A 26,472-nucleotide genomic window follows, 5' to 3' on the forward strand; every position below is an offset into this window, starting at 1 on the left:
CAACACATTGCATGTATTATACATTCATATATATCAATGTAATATACACATTCTTTATTACATTTTATAATTACATTATATAGTGCAGTCATATAATATATGACATTTTCAAGTTGTTTGACGTGCTGACAACATGTCCTCATGCTGTCCTCATGTTGTCAGGTTTTTTGGGAGCTTAAGGAAAATGAATTTTAATGTCACCCTGAAGTAGAACAAAGTGAGGTAAATTGATTATATAGAAAAATGGATATATTTCAAAGCCACGTAGAAGTGACTTTTCAGTATTATTTTTTTTCAATTCATTGTTGTAAAGTCTATATGTAATATATGATTCACAAACATTTAGTGTTTTTGATTATCCATTTTTGCCACCTATAATTCCTTTTGGATATTACTTTACACTCCAAATGTGTTGACGGCATCTTGAAATATTGAGTAGTCTTTCCTTTTTTGCTTATTATAGCTAAGTTTTCATATTTCTCTTGCTGAGAGCGTTTTTTTTTTTTCCCTTCCCAGGCAAATTGTTTTTTAATTGTTGGCATATTTTTTTACCTTAATCAGTTTATAAAATCTTGCTTATTTCCTTCTTTGGGAGACTACCAAAGAATTTAGTGAACATTATGAATACCTGTGAGATAAGAAAAGGGACAAAAGTGATTGTAAGGGATTTGAGGTGCCATTTTAACTTGCAACTTCTCAGTGCTGTGAATTTGTTAAAGGGGTTGTTATACTGATGGGCTTGTGGATTCACTGAGGAGCTGCTAAGACAACAGGTAATATTTATGAGGCTGAGAAGATCATTTGCTGCCATCTGTGCTCAAAACAGCAAGCTTAGGAAAAAGCATTAATAACATTTCATTTATTCCTCCTTCCATGTATGTACTTATTTGTTCACCAAATAAATACGTGTTTGAATGAACCGTGTGCCAGGCAGTGTTGCAGATGATGAAGATAGCGTGGTGAGTGTGACGAGGCTGCTGCGCTTCTCATGTTTCCCCAGGAGCTCGATTTGGATGAGTGCTGGGAAGAAAAGCCAGGTTGTGAAGGGTTTGAGGAGCGACTGGACTCTCCCGACTCCTCAGTTTCATTATGTACAATATCAAACTTCTTATGTTACTTGTAAAGTTTTTCTCAATTTCCTACTTGGCAGAGTGCCTCATTTTTTACCCAGTAACTGTCAAAGTGCTCCCGACCCCCATGTGTCTCTTTTGAGCATCAAATAATGTCTAGCTGCCTATTGGACAGATCTCTTGTTTGTACATTAGAAACTTGGAGCTCATCTTTGACTTCTTTCTTATTCCACACTTCCAGTCAGATTTGTATGTCTAACTGCCTATTGGACAGGTCTCTGTTGTACCCTCTCTGAACTATTTCCATCGATTTCTGGCCCTCTTGTGCATCTGGCGTCATGTGGCAGTGTCCTAACTGCTTCATTTCCATCTCTTCCTCCAGCCTGGACTTCTGCATATTCATCAGCCATAACACCACCAGGATGATGTCTTAATAGTGAAGGTGAACATCTTAAAACTTTACCAGATTCTCGTTAGTGTGGCATAGAAAGTTCTCTGTGATCTTGACCCTGCCTGCCACTGTAGCTTTTTTTGCCATTCCCCACCCACGTTTTCTACTGCAGCAGTTGTCCACCTGTACCACACAGTTGCTCACACACTTTTTACCTATGATGTTCCTTTGCCAGCTGTTTTCTCCCCTGTCCTACCTTGCTTGAATAACTTTCACTCCTCTTCTGTGACTGGGCTCCACTGTCACCCCTGGCACCCTCCCTCCCAGGGTGGCAGAGGAAGCCCTGCTCAGTGCTCCCAGGTCATAGCTCATCTGGTCTCTACGTAGTTCTGTGTTTGTGTCTGTGGCTCCAGTTTAACCATGGAGTCCTGAAGGGCAAGGGGTGAGTCCTACTGGTCTTTATCTCCCTTGTGCTGTATGCAGAGGACATTCATTTAATTGTTCGTTGAATTAATGGCCCTTAAAAACTTGAAAAGAATTTATTGAAAATAACTTATCTGTAAAGTAGAACATAAGTCAGCCTCAGATCTTATTCACAAAACTCTTAAATTGTGCACAGTGTAAACAATAAGCCCTCACAATTTAGATTTCTGGGACTGTGGCAGTGAGATTTTACCCAAGAGAATCACTTAAATATGTTGAGATTTTGAGGTCGGGGAGAAGGCTTGGAGGTGGTGAGATAACATTTTACAAAGACATGTTTTTTCCCATCCCTTTCCTCCTGGGGAAAAAACCAGTGTGTTTTCACATGGGCTCTTTTTCCCTTGCCTTAAATACCCCCGGTGCTCCTGTGCCCAAGGCCCTTTTCTCTTGTTTTGCCAGTTCTCCCTGGGTGATTCTGTCCTTTTCTCTGGCCTCAGTAACTGTCTAAATGCTCACGACCCCCATGTGTCTCTCTTGAGTGTCAGATTTGTATGTCTAACTGCCTATTGGACAGGTCTCTGTTTGTGTGTCCTACAGGGACACTTCCACCTCAGCCTGTTTTGAGCAGAAGCCATTATATGTCTAGTCATTTTGGCGTCCTGTGTTCCTGTTTCAACAAAGGGCACTGTTTTCCCCTGAATTGTTGATCTTGGGCATCGGCCTTGACTCCTGTTCGGCTTCCTTGACTCCTACATCCTGGGTATTCTAGCTTCTAACTGCAGGTCAGATCCATCCACTTTGCTCTGTGTCCACGGCGACTTGTCCTTTTCTAGGACACCACTATTTTTGTTCCTTCAGGCTTGTTCCTTTAAACTGCTTTCCAGTGAGAGTGATGTTCGATGTGTCTTTTATGTAAAAGCTTTTAAACATTCAGTTGTTCTTAGGAATAAAAATCAACTAGATTTTTTTAAACAGGGCTTATAAGGTTATCACCACAACATCATTTTCAACTGGTTCTCAACTTTTTTTTTTTCTTTTCTTAAATGTGTCTTCTAGTTTCCTAGCCTTTGCTAACTATTCTTCCGACCCAGAATGCTCTCTCCCACCCCTATTAACCTAAATAACTCTTACTTACCATTCAAGTGTTGCCCTGGCTCTTCACTCCAGGGATCTTATCTTCCCTGTCACCCCAATTTTGTTTCACTGCGGATTCTTGTACTGGTACATCAGAGCACCTACATCATACTGTAATTCTTTGGCTCTCCCACGAGACTGGATGTTCCGTTGCTCTAGGACTGTGCCTTGTCAGTAGCGTGACCCAGTGCCCAACGTGGAGCTGGGAACGCGGCACAAAGTCAGTACTTTTCATTGACCTCTTTAGTATTTATAGCCATTTACTCTTGTTGATGATCAGTTTTGAAATTTATGTCCTACAAAAAGTTCACATCCCAATTTGTGGAGGAAAGGTTATAGGAGAAACTCAACTCAGAAGAGTTTTCCTTTTAAAGGGAAAGAGAGAGCTAATAAAAGAGACTTAGCAGGATTAATTTATAAAATAACTGCTTCATCCTAGTCTTACATGCTTGGTGCACCTGACAAAAATTAATACTGAGAATTACTATTTCAAGATAATTGCTGTTCAGTTTTGTCCAATATGTATTTTATTTCCTCAAGCTTAAAAATGGAGTGTTTATACTGGTGAATAGCTTGGGTTCTGGAGTAAGATTTATGTGGGTCCAAATCCTGGCCATACTTCCTAGTGGTTCTTTGACTTTGCCCGTAATACACAACTTTTCTGACCCTCAGTTTCCACCCATGTAAAATAGGAGTATTAATAGTATCCCCTGCTCGTGGGGCTGCTGTGAGGATGCAAGGAAATAATGGATGGAAAGCACGTAGTGTGAAAGGAATGCCATAAAACTGTCGGGCGGAAAGTCCAGTTTATCAAAACAACAAATTCCTTGACTGTCTAATTCACGGAAATATTGAAGAGTTTTTCACCGTGAGGTATACTTTCTGTCATTCTTTTCCCAAGAACACAGTTTCCAGCTTCGAATGCATGATAGCATAATACCTGAATGTGTCCTTTAATTTCCAATGAGTGTCCCACAACAGTATGTTTTGAATGTAGCAGTAATTCAAGTTAAAACTGAGAAAGGAGAGGAAAATATATTTTCTGTTCTCTGCAAAGGTTAGTTTTCTCTCTTCCAGTAGTTTTAAGTTAAGGGGCTATTTAGATTGGCATAGCTAAATTAAATTGTATCTCGGTAGATAGTATGAGTTGCACATGCTAAAAAGTGATGTGTCTTGTGTAGCCTCTTTGCTGGATATGCTGTATCCTAAATTTTCCTATTCACGTGCTTATTTTTCTTTCCTGGTGTTGTTAGAAGATTCTTCCCTTTATTGTAACCTTTCCAAAATCTGTGGTGTTTAGAAATATAGCCCAAGTGCTGGGCTCCAGTCCACTGTGTATTCAAACTTGGTTCTTTGCATGCACTGTAATACATGGGGTGGGGCTTTAGGAGAGGGCTGATCTTCTCTGTACCTTCTGCTTAAAAAGATGAGAATTGTTCATAGCCCTGTAGCCAGATGCTTGCTTATCATTTTATGGTGATTAGTAACCACAAGGGAAGTAGAACACTGCTCACTCTCTCCTGGAAATAAACTTTGAATCAACAATCTGTATTTCTAGTGCAAATGTAATGAGTTAAGATGACATTAAAAAAAATGAAAACCAGCCCACTTCTATGTAACTAGCCCATTCAATCTTTTTCCCCCCATCCCAGAGCTGACTTTTTTGAAGATGAGGCCGTTGAACAGGTTTTGAAGTATAATCCTTGGTGGACTGATATCCATTCGAAAATGATGGCCTCTTTGGGAAAGAGTCAGGAGCAAGAAAATCCTGCTGCGTTAGGTAAGAAACTCAAAATGAGGTGCATTTGCTTATTGTCTCCTTGTTATTAAGCACACAGGTGTAATTGCCTCATGGAGTGAAGTATGGTTTGCTAATAACTGGAAATGAGGTGTTCCTCCCGGACTAGAAAACACCACTCAATAATTAGACTTACTTATCTTGGAAATATCTTCTGACGTATGTTTTACTTCTGAACCATTGGGGTCCTTTTTAAATTATTTATTTATTTTTTAGTAAATTTAGGGATGTTAGCACTCAGGACTCTGTAGCTGTTGAATAATCTGCCTGAGCGATCTGAACATTCTCTGCAGTAAACCTATTTGAGTATTCACAGTGGTGGGAAAAGTCCCCGTTTTCATTCCCTTTGTGTGGTGAATGAATGTGATGTATCCTCTTTAGTTTTTTCACAAGTGGTTTAGGTGGAAGCTGGAATAGTTATCCTTTTATCTGTTTCCTTGTACCTTACAGAGAGCAGGTGGACCAGTTTTTACCAATGAAAGATGAGCTAGGGGTTTTATGAGCCACAGGAAATGACTGTACCATATTTTACATTCAGCCAAATGTTATCCATAAAGAGTCCTTTCTTACGTGGTCATTTGAGTACACCTTCTCTAAATGGGAGGTCTGTGTATTAAGTCTGTAAATTAGAATTACAACCGTGTGCAGATGGATGAAGTATAGAAGGCCTGTGTTTTCTGTCATCCTGATTTGGCTTTTATTTCTATATTAAAAATAAAATTTCAGTGTTTAAAGGAAAAGAATACACACATGCACACACATATACCTTCATACATTACATGGAGTAAGACTCACCACACCACAGATTTCTCTTCCTGCAAGTAATCACTATTAACACTTTTGGGGTATTTTTACTGCATGTACCTACATCTGATTATTTGCCATGAGAAATTTATACCTATAGATTCATATACACTCTGTTCTTAAGTTGCTTTTGTAGTAGGTGTTGTATGTCCTCTATATCAGCATATGAGGCTCTACCTGAACTTTTAATGACTGCCTAGTATTCTGTTGTGTGTTTGTATCATGACTGATGGACACTGGGGCTGTTTATTCCTGATGAACATTGGGGTCGCTTCATTTCCTGCAGTTGCCTTCCTTGACCACTCAATCTGAAGTAGTGACATCTCTCTACTGCATAAAATCTCTTACTGCAAAGCAGTGCAGTAAGTCATCATTTGCTCTGTTTCCAGTGTCTAGCATAGTGCCTGGTCTATAACTACTCAATAAATGTTCATAGAATGAATAATATTACAGTCAATATTTTTATACTTACAGTTTTGATGATTTCCACTGGATTGAAAAATAGCTGCTGTAATCTTTAAGAATTGACTGTATGGTACAATACTCACTTATAAATAATAACTCTTGTTACATTGTTTTCAGCAAATCCTATTTCATTTTGGTTTAAGAATCTTTCATCCTTCCTACATGATCTAGACAGTCTCAGGTAGGGATGGGTAACACAATTTAGATAGTTAACTGCATTTGCCATGTAGATCTGCTCAGAAAGTTTGCACGAACTTAAGTTACCCAGGCTAACTAGTGGGTTGAAGCGGTCTTCCCAATTTAGTATGCTACTTTAATGAGGTGGTGAGGGAAGAAATTGGTGGTTGTGTAAAGTTTTCTGTCCACCAGGGTGAGCTAGTTGCCCTAAAAATCAAGGGAAGGCATTGCCTTTGATTTAAATTCTGACTTGTGGCACTTTGATCACTTGTAGCTTGTTCCAGGTCCTGTTTTCTGTGAGAGCCATGCTCTGAGCAGGTTCTTTGTGTAGAATTTTAACGGAAGATTCAGCTAGGCCATCCCTGTAACCACTGGCCCTCCTGACCCTTCATCTTCACATGACCCATGGCATTTATCAGATTGGGGCTTCCGGAACATAGCACAGCTAGTATGGTGATTCATTCTAAAAATCACCTTTAAAAATAGCAAAGGCATGTGGTCCTGGGCAGGAGAACTTGAGCTCTGTGTTGTGTAGAAAGTACCTCTTCTAAATGTGCCAAGTATGTAGGGTTAAGGACAGGATATAAGCTGAATATGGGGCTCAGGGTTTAACAGCGTGCTTTGCCACAGGCTAGCGGTGTGATCTTGCAGCTTTGCTGGGTTGCCGTGGATCCCCCATACCTGCCTCACAGTTGTGCTGATTGAATGGGATGATGAACTCAAAATCCCTAGCATATTGTAAATGTTAGAAATTATTATTCTGGAGTAAAATCAATAGCATTCGAGCCAGGAACTGAATGGCTTGTCTGTGAAATGAAAAATTTTGTGCATTAGCCAAGCTTTAAGGGGAAGTTCTTTGTTAACAAGATTTTTCTTTCTTTCGTTTTTGTGTTTCTTCTTGTTCAAATATTTGAGACACCCACAATTGAAGGAATAAATTGAAGTGTGTCGAACCAGAATAGAATATGGGCGAGAAGAAGTAAAGCGAGAAATACATGTTAAAATCCTGTTTACTCAAGGAGCTCACTGCTGCTGTAATTTGCCCTCCTCTCCCTCCTTCCTGGCTGTGTCACCACAGTGGGGTATGGGCTCCTTTCATGCTCCCTCATCCAACGTGGCCAGGCAGATAGTACAGGGCAGGCGAGGGACACCTTTGATATATTCTCATTATAAGATACTAAGCTGGATTGTTTTGAATACAGATGGTGCACTTTCTTCCCTTCTTTGCCTTGGTTATGATTCTTGTCATTTTTATTGTAGTCCTGAGTTACAACATGGAGACTTTGATTGACATCTTCAGTTTTGTGATGATCCCATAATTTCTCCCCAGAGGCTTTTAAGTGGAAGTGTTAAGTGCTGTGCTCCCCCGTGCTCGGTCTCATGGGGATGGACTCAGCACATCTCCCATGTCGTCTTCCAGTGGTCAGTCTCAGCCCGAGAGTCTTGGCACATAATTGCTTGGTGTGATGCCACATAACACTTAACAGGCATTGAACTTCCTAGCAGGGACGTCCTGTTGGGCATGAGTGAGCTCGTCAGTGTTTGTAGAGCCAAATGCCAATGTCAGCTTTGGAAGTCATAGCACTGCAGGGCTACCCACTGAGGCCGAAGGTTTGAATGCAGAGCCTTTTCTTCTGGTTACCTTCATCTGGTTCCAGAAAGTATACAATGTCATAGGCAGATTTGCATTCCTCTGAGAGCAGCCCGATGAGGGCTGATTTAATTGTTGACCCACAGAAGACAGGGATATTTGGGAGGGGAATTTAGAGAGAAGGGAAGATGGAAAAGTAACAAAAGTAAAAAATGTACCAAGTGAGACAGTCACTTGCCATTTTCATGGCAGCCCATTTGCGGTCCTTCAGCGTTATCGATGGAGTTTTTCATGTTGGGGGGTGGTCCTGGGCCATTTGTGTCAATGCTAGGGCACCAGTTTCTTCCCCAAATGAATTGAGCTTTCCACAGGCTTTGTTTGGCTGTAGATTATTTATGGAAGCATAATTAACCGAAATGTTGTGAACTGTATAGCAAAGCTGCTTGGTAGTGTAGCTAAGTCATACAAATGCTTGACAAATGTTACTCGTGGTGGCAGTCCTCCAAGTATTGTTGGCCCTGCCTCTGTAGTTATTTCTGGTGCTGCTGCTGGGTTAGACCTGATTGTGTGCAAACGACCCCAAGTTCCCCTTTGGGTGATATGATTTACAGCTCTAATGCTAAAGGCCTTGGGGAGCTCAGACTTTTGGTTTCTTTAGTGATTTCCGGGTTTGTTGTTATTGTTATTTCTCATCTCTGGTTTCTTTGCTTGAATTTCAGAATTGAAATATGTTTGTCTATTATTAGCAAACTACTTAGGCCAAAATGAAACTTAAAAATACTCAGAAAAAGGTGGTGGTGTTTCAAAGAATGGCTCGGGGCTCTAGGAGTACATTCAGGTCAGCTTTTCTTATGTATACATACAACCCTGGAAAGTGTCTTAGTGGAAGCGTTTACTTGTGGATAATGTAACATCACAACGCAGAGCTCCCAGGCCAGCCTTTACAAACCATTCTATGTGTATGGGTGTGATCACTTAAATATGAAGGGATAAACATATAGTTGAGCTGGTGTGTTGTTAAACGGTTCTGGCATGCTTATCTTGTGATTTAGAATTATGTGGAAGCAGAAGTCTTTATTAGTCAACTAGGACGTAAAGGCTTTCCTCTAGTGAGATAATATCATCATGAACACCTGGCACTTTGCTATTAGGTAAATTAACGAACATCTCAAAAACTGTACCTAGGGGGATCCTGTCTCAAACCTTCTTCCTAAATACTGGGTCTTAAAATACTCTGTTAGGTACACTTTTCTTCATGGAATAAGTATCTTAATTCTTACACTTTCCTTAAATCAGATCCCTTTAGGTGAACTGAGAGCTTCTGTTTAAATTAAGGGGATCTTCATAGGAGCCCTTTAATGAGGTAGTCAACACCCAGTTTATCTGTCCTGTTAATTTCAGTTTTAAATGTCAGTCTTTAAAGAATGCTTCATCCGACACCTACCTGCAGTTAAGTTTAAAAATGTACACATTTTTTTATTTTGCTGGCCAGCAAATTCAATAAATGCATTTCCATAGTTGTTGTTTATGTAAGCAGTACTTGTGCAAATACATGTCTTTGTTCTTCTCATATTTTTCTAAATGTAGGATTTCTAACATAGTTGAAAAAATTATTATATAAATAAATTTCAAAACCTATTTTTTTGTCCTAAGTATATTTTAATGATAATGGATTATTGCTTTTAGTAATTTCAAATTAGTGTATTTAAGATTTTTTTCTCCTAGAGGACAGGCTGCAGAACTGCTGGAAGGAAAGCTTTGAAACAAAAATAAAGCTTAAGTCTCCTAAGAGAGGCCAGAAGTGAGTTGGGAAACTATGTGAAAAGGAGCCATCAGGTGTGAGTAATCATGTGTCTTCCTTCTGGCTTTGGTCCAGTTGTGATGAGCAGAAGGGCTGTCTTTTGTTGAGCAGGGATGGAAAGAGGCTGGGTAGCTAGCTATCTAGAAAGTACTTTGGGAATATTAAAAAGGCATTTTAATAATTTTTGGTCTCTGAAAAGGTGTCAAAGGCAGCAGGTGTCTTTTTTTTAAGTCTTTCTCCCTTAAGAGGCTTCCTGAGTTAGAGCTGGGCACCTGAGCACTTAGCTGGTGACTACATTTCCTTTCCTTCTATGCCACTGGGTATGGCCATGGGACTGAGTCCTGGATGATGGGAAGTGAGTGGACGTGTTATGTACACTTTCTGGATCAAATCTTTAGAAAGAAGGTTCTTGCTGCCCTCTTACTCCTTTTTCCCATTGGTTACAAAATGGCTAAAATGTGGAGCTGCTGTGATGGACCCATAGATGGAATCCTAGGATGGAGATGCTGATGCGCTGCCTGGTCTGCATCGTCCCTCAAGATGGTAGCGTGTGGGAGAAACTTCTCTTTTATTTAAGCCACTGTATTTGGGGGTCTGGTTGTGACAACAGTTTAACTGTATTATTTATATATATCATTTAAATATAGCAAATAGTTCTAAAACCTTGAGAAAAAGGCTTGAAAGTAATTTTGTCATTCCTTCGATATGAAGTATTAGAACTGGAAGCTGAATGCTCCTCTCTACTAGGCTTAAAATCTTTGTAAATGAATTTGAAAGTTATTGACAGGGCATGGAGAATGAAGGATTACTTTGAAGGTAAGAGACAGAACACTTGTTTAGAGGTCACTTAATATATGTAGATGCTTAAGTTTCTTTAAAAATCGCTCTCAAGTAGTAGGCCATGTTTTACTTATACTAGCTGAGAACTGAATACATCTGTGTTGTTAGCTGTTTCTCTTCCTGTAAATCTTGCTTTAAAACAAGATTTGACTGTATATGTATTTTACATACCTAGTATGGTAATGAGGAACTGATAATGCTCTTGTTAATGTGAGAAGATGTATACTTTAGCATAGCATGTAATTTGTAAATTGTAGACATCAAGGAAACTGAGAAGGAACTATAGTCTTACACCTTACCCATGTAGACACAAAGTTGTTTTTTTTAATCAGTAGCATTTAAGTATTTTAGCTTTTTGTGTCTGGCTAGCCAACATTTGGTAAGGTGGTTGATAGATACAAAAAAATACTTTTCTCTCTCCTGTCAATAACTTGTTACAAGTGGGGAAAAATATTGTATTTGCCAGTGGCAAAAACAAAACGTTTGGAAGTAATTTTTAGCAAGAAAAGCAACAGATCTATTTGACAAAGTTGGTGGTTCAATACAGTGGGGAAAGATGGATCACTGAACAAACTGTGCTGGCACAATTAACTCTTCATCTGGAATTAAATGAAATCTTAAAACATACGGAAAAATAACTTCCAGATGGAGTAAAGACTTAAAATTTAAAAAAAGAAACAGTAAATCTTAAAGCAATGCTGAGAGACTTCATGTACAATTTGGGAGTTGGTGAAACCTATCAGAGCCTGTTAAGTCCAGAGTGTGTTAAAAAAAAAAAAACAAATTTGGCTACACAAAAGAATAAGTATTTCAGTAGCAAAAGATCCCATAAACAAAGTCAATAGAGAGTCAGTGGATTTGAAGAGATGCCCTAGAGTTCATATAGACAGCTTTCTTAAAAATTGGATAAGACAAGCCATCCAATAGAAAAAACTGGGCAGAACACATTTAAATGGGTAATGTTCAGAAGAGTAAATCCAAATTGCCAGCATCCCTATGAAATAATGCTCAAAGGTCAGCAATTAGAGAAACATCAGCCGAAGTAACAGTGATATGTCATTGTATCAGAGTCAGGCATGACTTATCTGGGTCCTCTGCTCGGGGTCCTCCAAGGCTGTAGACAAATATGACAATCTTTCTTTTCTTTTTCTTTTTTAAAATAGGTATTGGTAGCTATGTTCCTTTCTGGAGCTCAGAGTCCTTTTCCAGACTAATATGAGGGTTTGCAGAATTCCATTGCTACATCTGTAGAACATAGAACCCGCTGCATTCTTGCTGGCTGTCAGGTGGGGATACCCTCAGATCTTAGCGGCCCCCCATTTCCCTGCCATGTGGTCCTCTTACCTCTTATTTCTTGGCATCTTATTTCTTCAGAACCAGCAGGTGAGTCTCTGGCTCCAGTCGGCTCACAGTGGACCATAACCACGACAGTGACTGTACAATCACTGTGTCTGTAGTCTTCTGGAGAGACCAAGTCACAGGTTCTGCTCACACTCACATGATGTGGCTCACTGGGGGAGTCATCTTAGAACCTTCCTCCCAAGTCACTTCCTGTCCATTAAACTGGAAACCATAAAAAAAAATATCTGCTATTATATTTATTGCTGGGAAGGGGTGAGAGATGTGTGGGAAACAAAACTTCTATTCATGATCCTTAGAAAGGAGGGTTGTAGCCTTTAACCTTTTAGAAAACAGATAAACTTTTCAACCCAGTAAATTTGTTTTTGGAAATCCATTTTATGGAAATAACATCTCTAGTATCCAAAAACATATGACAAGGACATTTACTGCAGCATTATTAACGGTGGCAGAAAGCTGGAAGCAAAGCGAATGCCCATCAGTAGGGGGAGTGGTTGGACAGGGCATGCTACACCGTGGAATATTCTACTCCTTTATAAAAATCAGCTAAGTACCAATTGACTTAGAGGGATTTGCCAGTGTTGAGTGAGATAGGGTAGATGGACAAAAATCATCTAATTCTTTGGGGGGAAAAGGTATAAGCTCCCTTGTATGTATGTTTGCTTGTCTGTATTATATTACATGGTTGTAGAGAAAAATCTGAAATGATATTTATTAGATTTTTAAGGAGGGGGCGACTAGTTGAAAATCGAGGGTGACAAGCAAAAGAAGGAAAATAGACTCTCGAAAAGAAACATCCTCTGTTCACAGTCTGATAAGTGTGATGTGGTCACATTTGTGTATTTAGGTAAAACTTTGTTTCTTTGTGTAAAAAATATTAAAAAATAAATCCAGTGCCCTTAAAATTGACTAATACATGGGAATATTCCCATTTTTTTGTATAGAACTTTAAAAATGGGTAATGAATATCTATAGAATGCTTTGTTTAGCCATTATGTGTTTTCTGTTGTCAAAATGTATTATCTTAATTTTAAAGTCAATTAAGTAGCATTTAGATGCCTTGATTACAGAATAGTGTAGCAAAAAAAGTAGGCAATCTAGACATAAGGGTTAAAAAAAAATGTAGGTATTGTTTAGACATTTCTCCTTTATTTAGCTCTACAGAGTTTGAGCAAATGCATAGCCTTTATACACTTGTGAAGTCCAGTTAAAAAGTTATTTCTATATTCAGAGTTAGAGAGTTGCTTTTTCAGTTTCTATAATAACCAAAGTTCTGAAAAATCTTCCACAAAACTGAATGGAACATGTAATATTTAAATACATTTTCTTCTAGTGTCTTTTTCTGAAGAAGAGAAATATCAGCTGCGAAAATTTGTCAATAAATCTTACTTGCTGGACAAGGGAGCCCATCGTCATGTATACTACAGTTTGATTGATATCCTCCTGGCATATTGCTATGAAACTCGAGTCACCGAAGGGGAGCAGAATGTAAGTGCACATGTGCCTGTGCATGTTGGCACAGACGACTCTGTACTCAGTAAGCTGTATAAAGGCGTCAGACCTCCTGTCAAGAGCCAAACCTGTTGTGTTGAGTTATTTAGGAGGTGCTTCAGGCAGGCGTGCGTGTGTGGGTTGGTGGTGGGTACCAACATGAAAGCATACTGCTTATTCATCTTTTCCTCTTCTCTCTGGGCATCAGACTATACACCAAAGCAGAGCAGGGGAGTGAACCTGAGGGTTAAAAAAAAGAGGATATCCTGAGATCTCATCTCTTTAGGAGATGACTTGGCCAAGTAAAAGGGCTGTTGCCACCTGACACTTGACATTGGCAAGGGATAAACGTTACCAGAACCATGTGTATTCTTTCTCGGAGCTGTCAAGATACAGAATTTTACAAAAACCTGGATCTGAACATTTATCTGCAGGTGTCCCTCAATTTATATAGTATGCATGCTTCTGAAATATATGTAGATCAGATTTTTAAAAACCTGAATTCTTTTTTGCTCTTTAGAGAAATCCTATTGTAAAAGTAAATCCTTTTGTAAAGTGCATTATTTCTTAAATTATCTTTTTTAATAATAGATTAAATAACAGATCTTATTGTATCTTTTCTTACGCTACATTTGATTTTGTAAACAAAGACCTAAATTTCTCACCTATATCAGATTGTATATTTAAAAAAACACCTGGAAAACCAAAAAAAAAAGTCTTTCCAGCTAATGCTCCCCTGCAGCTGTTTATAATTGTCCTTGCTCAAAGGATATTTTTGAGCTGATCATATGCTTTCCATTTTTTAAATTATGCAAGTAATTCATATCATTGTAAAGGAAAATACACACATGAAGAAAATAGTAAGACTTCCTATAATTTCAGCCATCAAAAATAGCCAAGGTGATGTATTTCTTCCAGTCTTCTTTGGGCACATGTATGTATATATATTTACATTGGGTCATAATGTATATTCCTTTGTTTAATCTGCTTTTGTCACTCCACATCATAGCATTAACACAGGATTGGGGTTGCAATTAGATATGTGCCAGATTTTTTTATGATTCCGAACATTTCAAAGGTGACTCTTGAGATTTGCATTTGATTCCAGAATGAGTATTAATGAGTTTATCAAGGGCATACTATAGCTGAAAATGGTGTCTGTTTCTACTTATCTTTTAAGGGTACTATAATTGGAGAAAATGTTTTCTTTGACAAAAAAATGCTTCAAATTATTGTTTGAGAAGATCAATGAGAGTGTTTAGTTATATTTAATAAAATTTATCATTTTTGTATTTCCCTACTTGAAACAATGAAGTCTTGCAGATTCAAGACCTTCCCTAGAAAGCACTTATTCTCAGAAGCATTCTCTGAAAGGCCAAATTCTTGAGTGGCTTTTTAAGTGCCACAGACAGCACTTGAGCATTATCTTTTGAGTCCTTTGGTAGGTCATTTATACAATGTTTGGGAGACAAGTAACATAGCTGAGAAGGACAGAAATTGAGCAAGCATCACTTTGCTTTAATTTTTAGTTTCAAAGCTCCTTATTTGCTCTTGTGTTCTGGTACTCATCGGTGGAAAAGCTTTACTTTATAAAACCCCAAGGAAAGGAGACAGAAACTTGCCTTTGAGAGCCTCTGCAGAGCAATTATTTTTCCACAGTCATAGACACTTCTTAGTCCTTATCTATGTCAGTGCTACTCAGACACTATTAAATGAGTACATGGATATATTTGCTTTGGTTTTGAATGATGTTACCTCTAACATGACAGTACTCTTTTACCCAAAACAAATAAAGGTTGAATCTGCATGGAATATCCGAAAACTGAGTTCTACGCTGTGCTGGTTTGAGGTATGATTTTTCAGTTCCAATTGTTCAGACAGTTATTCTTCTGTTGTCATGTGTTCATTTGGGTAATACAAACAATTTGTTGACCTTTTAAAAGCAGAAGCTTTATTGTACATTTTCCCCATATTTTTGATGAAACTCTGGTTCATTTCTTATCCTTACTCTAAGCATAGGATATAAATGAAGCCAGGTAAGGTATTTTGGAAGTTGGGAGAGGAAGAACATACTTCGGAGAAAGAATGGGCACATGGTCTGTGGGGGAGCATGAGGGGTGCAGTTTTTGAAGCATCTTTGTAAGTTGACAGATATTGGGGCTCGAAGCTCAGAAATGGGAAGCAAACTTTCTAGCTGATAACACTAAACTGCCACTCATTGAACTCCAGGAACTGAGCTGTGTCTTTTGTATGTATTACCTCACCTGTTCCTTCTAATAAGTCTGTGAGAGAAGTAGTACGGTATTTTACAGATGAGGGAACTTAGATCATATATAGCTTAAATTTCTTATCCCAGTTTCTGCAATTAGCGTGGTTAGAGCTGACAACTCTTCTAGTATGATAATATCTGTTTCTATATCTATTTTCTAGAAAATAATTGTGTAGATCTTACCAAAAATACCCAAAAATGATATCTTTAAACTTACTGGTTCTGAGAAAACTGGTTCTGAACACACCAAAGCAGTAATTAAAAGTAGAAACTTCAAAAAAGTGTCAGTTGATAATTGCATCATCAATTAAGGTTTTGGGTTTTTTTCTGTTTAAACCCTACATACAGTGCATTTTAAGTTGTAAAGTCATGTTTTTTTCATGGCATCACTTTATTCAAGTAATAGATAAGATATGAACAAGAACTGAAACACTTAATCAGAGAATCTTGTTACTCCAAAGAATGGTCCATGAACTAACAGCTTGACCAGTCCTTGGCTGGGAGCTTGTTCGAAAGATAGAATCTCAATCCAAAACCACTGAATCAGAATCTGTAGCAAAATCGCCAGGGATTTTATACATACTAAAGATGAAGAAACACCATTATCTGGACTTCATTGGAGTTCTACTTATTGTCATAATCAGCATTTGGACAAACTGGTTTTTGTAATAATTGCATGGTAACTTAGGTTGAAAACAAAGGTTGTTAGCTAGGTAATGTCATAGTCAGTTATTAAAATCTACATGAATAAATTCATCTATTTATGATTTCATTTCGAAATTTTTATTGGTTTTGAGATAACCTATAATTGCCAGACATGTTAATAGCTATGTGAAACTTTTTTAAGTATTTCAATTTTTGCTAGAATCTTTAAATTAAAAAGCCCATAATTGTTCTTAGATATAAATTATTCTTTGTCAGATTCTCGGTATTCTTAATCAGATCTCTCATTTGTCACAGATTAACATTCATGGAAATTATGATGGCCCCTTAGTTTTACTTTTATACTTGAAATTTTATATAGGTCATCTTTTTTATGCATTTTAAAAATAAAACCCAATTAAAAAACAATTTCATATAAAATTGGCTTTGTCTAGTGTTTTGAATTACCAGTGGTGCCAGTTTGGCACTATTCAAGATAAAACACATTTTTTCCAGAAATCGGTAGTTTTCTCTTTGAAGAGTAACAGCAAATTACTGAAGTAAATACCATGTATCGGTCATGCTCAAAGGCAACAAAAAAAGAGGGAGACTGAACACATTTCACTAAAGAGCTCTACATCTTTTATCTACACCATCTTATAAAACATGAAATATGTATCATTTAGAAATGTCTTTTATGTACATCTGTATTTTGTTAGTGCCATGTGTTTTAGGTTCCTATTTTAATTCTTAAAAGACTTTTTAAAGCTTTCCTGCTACATATGTGATTTTTAAGGAGCATTTTTAGTATGTTGATATGAAGAAGTACAAAGACTGCAATTCAGCATTTTACTGTAAGGTATATAGAAGGAGTCTCATTTCACAGTTATTATTTGTCCTCTACTTGGCTTAATGATGATCCAGGCCTAGAGTTGTTAATAGCTAATAGTTTCATATTTCGTTGTGTGTTTTTTGTGTAATAGAGAAATGCTTACTTATTTAAACGATGCTTCACAGACTTGGACTGATGTTCATGAAATCCTGGTGTCTTTTGGAAGAAGAGTTTTGTGCTACCCACTGTATCGCCATTTCAAACTGGTGATGAAAGCCTACAGAGACACTATAAAGATACTGCAACTAGGTAAGAAACTATGCTTGCAGATTTAAGAGTGAAAATGTTTTCTAAGTTTTTAGTGTGAGGATGTAATCATGATTTTATTTTTCTGTATATAATAGGTAATGGAAATCATGTAATCCAACCACTTTTCCTTCTGTTTATATAAAGTAGTAGTCCCTCTTTACAGATAAATCATAACATGGAAGATTGTGGTACTCTTTTATGAGAGGAATGGAGAGGGTAGATAGAGAAGGTACACACAGTATTCCAAACCATTTTGTATTATAGTCGATTGCATCATTCATTATTTCTTGGATGCCTGTAATTTTCTAGGCACTATGCTAGGATTGTAGGTATAATAATAATAAGATGGAGTCCCTGCTCCTAGGAAATTTACAGTTTTGCCAGGTTGCCAAATGATAAATAAGCAAGCCGTTCCAATATGGTGTGAAAAACCCTCTGCTGGGGGACCTACGGCCATCACATGGAGGGGGCATGGAACCTGGACTTGGGAGGTGAGGAATGGCTTTCCAAAGAAAAGCACAGCTCCTCTGAAGACTTCTGACTATTGCTAAATCCAGTCTGAAAAGACAAATATTTGCTAGCTTTAGGGATGTGGGAAATTGCAAGCCCTGAAACATATTCCAAAGTTCCTGTAACAGCATCTTTGGATTAAATGTAAAATTTCTAAGGTATGACTTCAAAGGGGGCAACATCCATTTGACTGGATTAGTCCTGACATGTTTATTTAAAAGTCACTTTGTATACTTCATGGCCATTTCTTATATTCTTCTCTGGGGAATCTCGTCCTTGCTCTGTCCTTAGATACAGGTGCTTCTGGGGGCTTAGTTTTCAGACTTGGGATAGGGGGAAGAAAGGAAGTTCTTCTCTTTACACCTAGGTGGCTTCATTGACTTCAAGGGAAGAATCACATCTAATGGTTTTTCTCTCCTGAAGGTGTGCCTAGGTTTTTCTTTGACTTCTGTGTAACCTATAGTGTTTTTGCCCTGGGGGAAAAGGTCACATTTGAAGTAGATGCTTTTAAAGAAGACACTAATTGTAAAAATGAATCATAGTAAGTGAAAAATGCCTTTTTATTTATCTAGTTGGTTTAGACTAGCTGTATTTTATCTCAAAGGGTTGTTGATCGGAGGATAGGAGAGCACCTTACCTACCTTCGAGAAATTTATCTTTTTTAACTTAACAGTGGGAAGCAAACTGCTTTGTTTTTTTGCATGTAATTTCGTCTTGCCTGCCATCCAAGATATTTCTTGAATTGCAAAACATACCTTGAAAGATCAACCTACTATAAATGACTGATTGTTGAACTTGCAGTACACGTCACAATTAAATTTCTTGCTTAAGTCATGCTAGATTATCTGCATGTTAGTCATAGATTTAAACAGAATGCAGTTTGCGATTATGCTGTTACATCATGGCTTCCAGATGGAAAACTGGCAAAACCCCCGTGCCTGTGTGCATGCACGTACACACATATGCGCACACACAGTTGCTATTTTTTTATTCTGGAAAGCAATCTAGTTCTCTGGATTTTCATTTGAAAAGTAATCAGTTCTCTGATTGCATAACCAAAAACAAATTTGATTGCCTTGACTTACATGGTAATCAGTTACTCTAACAGTTTTAGTAGGTGAGAATTGAAATTTAGACCTAACTTTTTTGTCATCACCAATCTGACTGGAAATAGTCTTATCAGCTATGTCAGGATAGCAACAGAAAATATGATCTGATGCACTGGAGGCCTGTGTGCTGAAAATGAGTCTCATCCCCCCTCCTTAAAGTGTACGTAGTATGTCCTGTGGCTAATTTGGCTTGTGGCTAGTTGGTGCTGAAACAGGAACTGTATGGTCTAGGACTCTCACCATAAGTACAGGGATGTCAGTCTGTGGATGGGGGTTGTAACCTCCGTTTGTACAGGTGGATTGTATGGGATGTCATTATTGCCCCAGTGAAGAGTTTCATATCTTTGGACACCCCATAATTTGAGTGGGGTATCTCTGGTTTGACATTTAATATTTTCCAAGAGTGAATTCGTGCCTACTCCAGTTCAAAATGCAATGACAGTGATCATACCTTTTATTATAAAGGTCAGGTTAGTGATTCCATAGTTGAACGTAATGAATATTTCTTTCCTCCAAGGAAATATTGATCTTAAATGGAACAAGTTTCCAAAACCAGTGTTGGGAGGCTTCAGAAGCTATAGAATATTTCATTTTAACTGACTGAGTAGATCTGCATTTAAAAAGAGCCATGACAGTGACTGCAATGGGGTATGGGGGGGGACATGATAATATGGGTGAATATAGTAACCACATTGTTTTTTTATGTGAAACCTTCATAAGAGTGTATATCAATAATACCTTAATAAAAAAAAAAATAAATAAAAAACAAAAAGAGCCACAAATTTGCTTAACCCAACTCCACAGTGGCCTTTACCAGGATTCTTTACTGGGCCTTTGGCTGTTTTCAGTATCATATTTCTTCGCCACCCTCTCCCACCTCCAAAAGACTACATTAATCTCACATTGTTGCTGTATGTCTAGTCCAGATCCTTTAAGGACAGAAAACTGGCCTGTCCTGCTAAGGACTGTAGTACCTAGTGCTGGGCCTTGTCCGTGGAGTTGCTCTCCCTTGCCCAGTACCCGTGGGGCAAATGATCACCCTCTTTTTTTCCCCTCTGTTCTTGTCTCTTCAGCAACTTTTGCTTCCTCCTCCTCGTTCCATTCTTTTGGGAAGAGTGGGTAGAATCTTTTATGGAAGCATCATTTAGCTGCTGTTACTCACTGAAAAGAAATGAAAAAGGATAAAAAGGATAAAAAGCGAGCGGTTTTTCTAATATGTCTTCAGAACTTTTATTATATTTAGAAAGGCATAGTTTAGTATTTGATTATACACTGTTTGTACAGTTTACTATGTGGACTGTCTATAGTTCATTAATCTTTATAAAGGCATTCCTCGCTCTTTTATACTCTGGCTCAGCTGTTGAACGTATCGTGTAGCTGTTATATTGAAGAGGCTGAGCATCATGGGGTGAAAGGGATGCAACAACTTCATTTTTCGCTCAGTTCCCCCTTTGAGCTCATTCCTCTGTTTCTTTTATTGTTTCTGGATTGAAGATCCATCCTATAAATATCATTTCTCTCTCTCTCTCTCTCTCTCACACACACACACACACATGATAAATATCCTGTAACTTTTTCTGCCACTTAGATTATAAAAGGGGTCTTTTTTTCAGTCTTAAAAATTTTCCTTTTGAACTTGATGAAAAAAATAAATCTTGCCTTCCCCTGCTCAAGCCTGCCTGAAGTTGGGAAGCCAGCCTTTAGGATAGGGGCCCCTCGGCTGTTGCAGGAGGTGCTGGCTTCCACCTCCTGCTCTGAGGCCCTCCGCTCAGCCGCCACACCCGGCTCCATCCTGCTCCTTTTATCAGGTGTGAGCAGATACCAGGCTTGACACCCACCGTTTCCAAGGCAAGTAGGTTATATTCTTTAGCCGCTCCACCCCCCCACCCACCCAAAACCCTCTCTCTTGGTTTAGGAGATAGGAAAGTACTTTCTCCTCTCCCTTGTGAAGGATGGTGGAAACCCCACAGCCCCACAACAACTTTATTCAGAGAGTTTTTTCTGGACCTCTTTATTCTTAAACTCCGAGAGGTAAATATTAGGCTAAGGAGTAATAAACAATCAGGTTTTTTTTTTTTAATTCTTAATTTCTCTACAAGCTTAGCATAGAGAGCATTTAGCATCTCTTCTAAAAACATGAGAAAACTTGGTGGCTGTTGTTTGCTTTGTGAGCCTCATTGGAAATGAGTCAGAAAGAGTCATAGTCTAATATGCTCTTACAGTAACAGTAAGCCCGGTGACCATTTCAGGTACCCTCTGGGTGCCCGTGTTAGGTGCTCCGCTCCTTAGCTGCCTCATCTCCCTTCCATCCATACTGTAATGCTGAGAAGTAGCATTTATTATTCCCATTTTGCAGATAGAGAACTTCAGTTACTTGTCCACCGTCACACAGCCAGGCACTGGGGGAGCTGACTCAGTCAGCGTCTGTGTCCCTGAAGTGTCATATAGTTAAAAGTGAAATTATATGAAGCTTGGGATTTACTTCAAAATAATGCAGACTGCGCTTGGGGAAAGTGGGCAGGGTGCAGATGAAGCAGGGTTGGCATCGAGTCAGTCCTGGCTGAGTACACAGAGGTCACTCTCCATTTGTCTGATTTCCTTTATGATGAGGTTTTCTTTTGTATTTTAAATCTGGGCTGTCAACCACTATACTTCAGTGTTTCAAATTTAAATTTATTTACTATTTTGTGGAAAACATTGTTAGTTTTGTTCAGGCAGTTATATAAAAAATTGGTGGCAGCTAATAAAATCAGTCTCCTAAAGTTCTGGTTTGTCTTTAAAGCTAATAGAAACCTATCTTCCTATAAGCATTTGAGGTCTTATGACCAGTAGCTATATGGCAGGCAATAGTCCAAGAAACAGCCATCAGAAGATTAGTTATTGTTACCAACTGAAAGCTGGTTTTATTTCATAGAATTAATGGCCCTTACACATCAGTCATTTCTGGGCTCAGTCAATTTTGCAGAAATGACTGCTTTACTAACCTTCTGTAGATAGATCTAGTGACACAATCATTGTGAAAGGAAAGAAGAGTCATAGCACAGGGCTCGGGGCTGATTGTGAAGAAAAATGTTAAAGAAATTGAGGTATGGCAGGTGTATTGTGTGAGCTCTGAATTCTGATACAACCTTGAAGAGGAATTTGTTTTTAGCATTTAAATTCGATCTGTCCACAGTCAGTTTAGCAAATGCTTCTTTTTATTGAATTGTAAAGATTACCCCAAATTTGAAAACTGAAAGATTAAAAAAGCATTTTTCCATGGTGACATTTATCTATGTTTAATTTTTATGAGTTCCCAGTTACAGACATTTTAAAGACTTGTTGAACCTTTTCATCTGTACACCTTAAGGACATTATGTGAAATGATCTTGAGAGTTACTCATCAGTGATTGTTGAGCATTTAAGACAAGGTGCTGAGCTGGATTTGGAGGTACAGTCGTGAACAGGAGGGCTGTGATTTGTGCTTTGGGGAGATTAAAATTCTAGTAGGGGGCAGAGAATTACACAACTACCAGGTTAAAAAAAATTGCATTCATGATGAGTAACTCCAAGGAGATACACAGTGAGTGAAAATATAAAAGCCAGGGAAACTGACTTACCTTTAAGTCATTTATAAACTGACCTACAGAGGAGATCCTCTGCCTATTTGACTTCTGATTCTCAGCATTTACTGCAATTTCCTCTCACTCTAAAGCACTTGATACTTGGTTGGTGAATTCATCTATTAACTTATTCATTCAACAGGTATTTTGTTAATGCCTATGAAAACACTACTTATTATGTGCAAAGTACCCTGTAAGTATAAGGAACTTTACCCATTTTGCAGGAAGATGAATTAGACTCATGTCCTGTATTTGGGAGCATGTGTGCTAGTAGTGGGGCTGAGATGTTTATCAAAACAGTAGACAGAGGTAAGTACCTTACATGAAATGCAGACCAAGTAGTTCAAGAAAGGAAGAGGTGATATTTTACCAGGGTTCAGAGAGAGCTTCATTTAGGATGTGAAATTTGAATTGAGATTTGAAAAATAGGTAGTATTTAGACGTTGAAGGATGGAGGGACATTATTGTAAGTGAAGAGCAGTGGGCAGTTCATAGAACAGCGTAGTTTCATCAGTGAAAATTTGGAGCTGATACGCTGTCTGATATACCTATGATTTGCCCTGCAGCCTTAAAACTACTTAATTGTTGCCTCCTATTTGAGTTAACTGGTCATCAGAATTGATTACTTCTTCAATATTATCACCTAATTCCCTTCTCCCCACTCAGGAGGTAAGAATTCTCACTTTTCTCTTTTCTTCCTCATTCTACATTGTTCTTGAGCTTTTTATGTCCCAGTCAATTCCCCATTGCAATTAAAAAGTTTCCAAGAATGGAACAATCATAGTGCTTTCAGGAAGCCCAAACAGCACAGAATTCAAATCCTCTGGTGAAGTACTGTTGGTACCTTGTTTTTGCTGACCACTTGCACACCAGCTAATCTCAGAAAGGAGGGGCCCTCGCACGGAGTGGGAGTGAGCACTGAGCCAGCCCTTCGTCTCGCTCTCTCTGGACTCTGCCAGGACCAAGCAAATTCCTTCTACTTCCCTCACTTCCTCAGAGCCCAAATCTATGTTCCCAGTCACTTAAATTGGCACATTCTTCTATTTAGCTACATTATTTAGCCTTGGAACATTTGTGGGTTGATACATACACTTTTGTATAAAAGGATATTGTACATGAGCGTAAACATCAATGGGAGGAAAATCAAATTCCAGTCATCTCCATAGAATCCATTTTTCCTCTCATAACACTGTTAGTCAATACATATTATTAATCACTAAAATTTTAAAAAATTGCTCCTGTTGGGTTATATTTAAATAGAACATTCTTTGTTCCTTTAACATACTGTGTAGGGGGCAGCATTTCCTGAATAGTTTACAAATAACAAGTTGCCTTTTAATTGCCAAAGATGGTTAGAAGTTCATGGTTATTCTGCTACAAAAAAAAAATCACTTAAAATATTTCTAAGTGTTATTTTCTTTGCAAGTTTGAGCTACATAGTAATGCTTACTGGTGGGTAAGAGCTCAAAACAGCTGACCTCTTAAATACATGCTTATATAGATCCAATTTCAACCTACACTGTATTCCCTACACTATTTATTTAAGGTAAGTTTTGTTGATTTCTTCAGTTTTTGAGCTGAGCAATGTAGTAAACCAGATCAGTTATGTGGTTTAACTTATGGCTTAAAAATTGGTATAGTTTGTGTCTCCTTTAATAATTCTAAAATTGGTTTTGAGGTTGTTTTTACTGATTTGGATTTTTAAGGAAGTAACGTTAAGTCTACCTCCTTTAAGAAAGAATTGATAAAGGCAGAAAGTTTAAGGCAGATTTGGGAGCACGAAAAGAAAACATTTTTATTTGACCCTAATCAATTGAGGTCCTGTTACATTGTAATACTGAGACCTAGGTGAATAAATTGGATAATATTTTATATTTTATCTGGAAAATATCAAAAAATTACAGTTTCACAATTTAGAGCTCCTTTAAATAGGAATTAATACTGAAAAATAGCAAGCAGCAGAAATTTATTCAACAGACATAAATCACACCCCTTCTGTATGCAGGACATTAGAACAGAATCAGCCAAGGGTTATAAGGATATATATGACTTGGTGTTTGCTCCTAAGGAGTTTATTATTCACAGGAATGAGAAGATAAAAGGGAAGGTAAGAAATAGAAGTATTTATAAGACACAAAGAAGAAAGTCCTTTAAAATAATAACTGCCACCCAAATCTGTCCCATATGGCCTGTCAGGTAAAAATGCTTTTTACATCTTGAAATTTTGGGGAAGAAAATCAAAATAGTATTTCATGACACATACAAATTGTATGAAATTGAAATTTTAGTGCCCAGAAATAAAGCTTTATTAGACTGCAGTCATGCTCTCACTCCCTGCCACACTGTTTCTGGCTGCTTTTGCTATATAAGGGCAGAGCCAACTAGTTGCAGCTGATCATGTGGCCTGCAAAGCCAAAATACTTACTTTCTGGCTCTTTAAGAAAAAGTATGCCTACGTTTTTTATAGGTATATAGACAAGGTTGGAGGGGGGCCCTTTTGGGGTGAGCCAAAGTCTTCAGCTGCCTTCCGTCCCAGAGTAGGTCCCTCAGTGTTAGGAAAGGCAAACTGAGATACCTTCTTGGCCAAGCAGGTGAATGAATGAGGTAGGCAGGGATTAAGAAAATCAGGAGTAATGAGGCCTATGTGAACTGGAGATATACATGCCCAATTTGTAGCTGCTATTGCCGTGTGTCTGTGTGGTATTGCCAGTTTGGGGGTCTTAAAAGGAAGCAGAAAGCAATGATCTTTAATATAAAAATATTGAAAGGTTGAACATGAACAATGAAGTAAAGATTTTAATACAATGAGAGCCACGGCATATCTGAGAGCCCAAATCAGCCTGTGTGGGCCTTGAGTTTTTGATTTCGACTCTAAAGCAAGCTACGTGCCAGCCTGTCTTTCTCACACCCTCTTGGGTCTGCCAGTTTCCCGCTGCAGTGAGGGCTTTATACCAGGTTTCTTCCCTCAGTCCCAGCTCGAAACTGAGTTTCAACCCTGATATTTTGAAGAGTAGATGGGGGAAGGAGGTAGGGGATGTCTTGCATTCTCTAAATAGTTATGATCAGAAACCTTAACAAAAAAGAGAAGCGCAGATCCTTCACTTCTCTTTCCATTTATTTCATGTTGTTACTCTTGTGAGCCAGGGCCTCGTTCAGGGTGGAAGGGATGAGTCACAGGATTCCAGGGTCATGCTCACTGCCACCAGTTGGGTGCTTTTGAGTAGGGGCGAGGGAAGGGCCTTGACAAGGAAGAAGCAAACAGCACAGGCCTGGTGAGTGGGCTGGAATGGTACTTATTACTCAGACAACGTGTAGGAATTCGAGTGGAGGAAGCTATTCCCTGAGAAAATAGAAGGTAGAGAAAACCAGGGAGAGGAAAATAGAGTCCTTTGTCCATGAAAAAAACTCTAGGTTGTCTGGAGGCTTGAATGTGAAGAGGAGTTTTGGGAAAAAGGTGGGAACAGTGTGTTGAGACAGGATTGTAGAGAGCCTGCAGTGGCTTGAAATGGTTTTATTCAGAGAGCGACTACTGGCAAGTGAGTCAGGAAGTCAGATTCACATGTCAGTAACATCGAGGATAGTCATCAGAGGGGCTGAGATGAGTGGCACAGAGAAGAGGGGAGACCACTGCTCTTATCTGAAGCCAAGAAGGTTGGGGGCAGGTAACAGGCTATGAACTGGAGTGTCAGCACCGGTGTGGAGCAGGAAGGATTACAGGGCAGATGTTTCACAGGTGGTTGAGGGGGAGCAAGTAGAGGGTGTCCCAGGGCCCTTGATCCCGTATGACCTATTGTCCTCCTCCCCTTGTCATCTGTAAAGTGTTCACATGTTCCTATCTCATTTCATTCCTACAGC

At 38.5% G+C, this 26,472-nt stretch overlaps 1 protein-coding gene across 2 annotated transcripts in view; it reads left to right on the plus strand.

Moving 5' to 3' along the window:
* The window catches only part of SHQ1 (SHQ1, H/ACA ribonucleoprotein assembly factor), a 98,960-nt gene that overhangs the window by 17,081 nt on the left and 55,407 nt on the right, over positions 1–26,472 (plus strand). For both annotated transcript variants that reach the window (XM_036878011.2, XM_036878012.2), the window contains 4 exons: positions 4,671–4,798; positions 13,187–13,341; positions 15,140–15,193; positions 17,273–17,396. In XM_036878011.2, the coding sequence (XP_036733906.2) occupies positions 4,671–4,798; positions 13,187–13,341; positions 15,140–15,193; positions 17,273–17,396 (461 nt within the window). The remainder of the gene's footprint in view (positions 1–4,670; positions 4,799–13,186; positions 13,342–15,139; positions 15,194–17,272; positions 17,397–26,472) is intronic.

This window comes from Manis pentadactyla, chromosome 1 (genome assembly GCF_030020395.1).
Source record: "Manis pentadactyla isolate mManPen7 chromosome 1, mManPen7.hap1, whole genome shotgun sequence".
NCBI lineage: Eukaryota > Metazoa > Chordata > Mammalia > Pholidota > Manidae > Manis > Manis pentadactyla.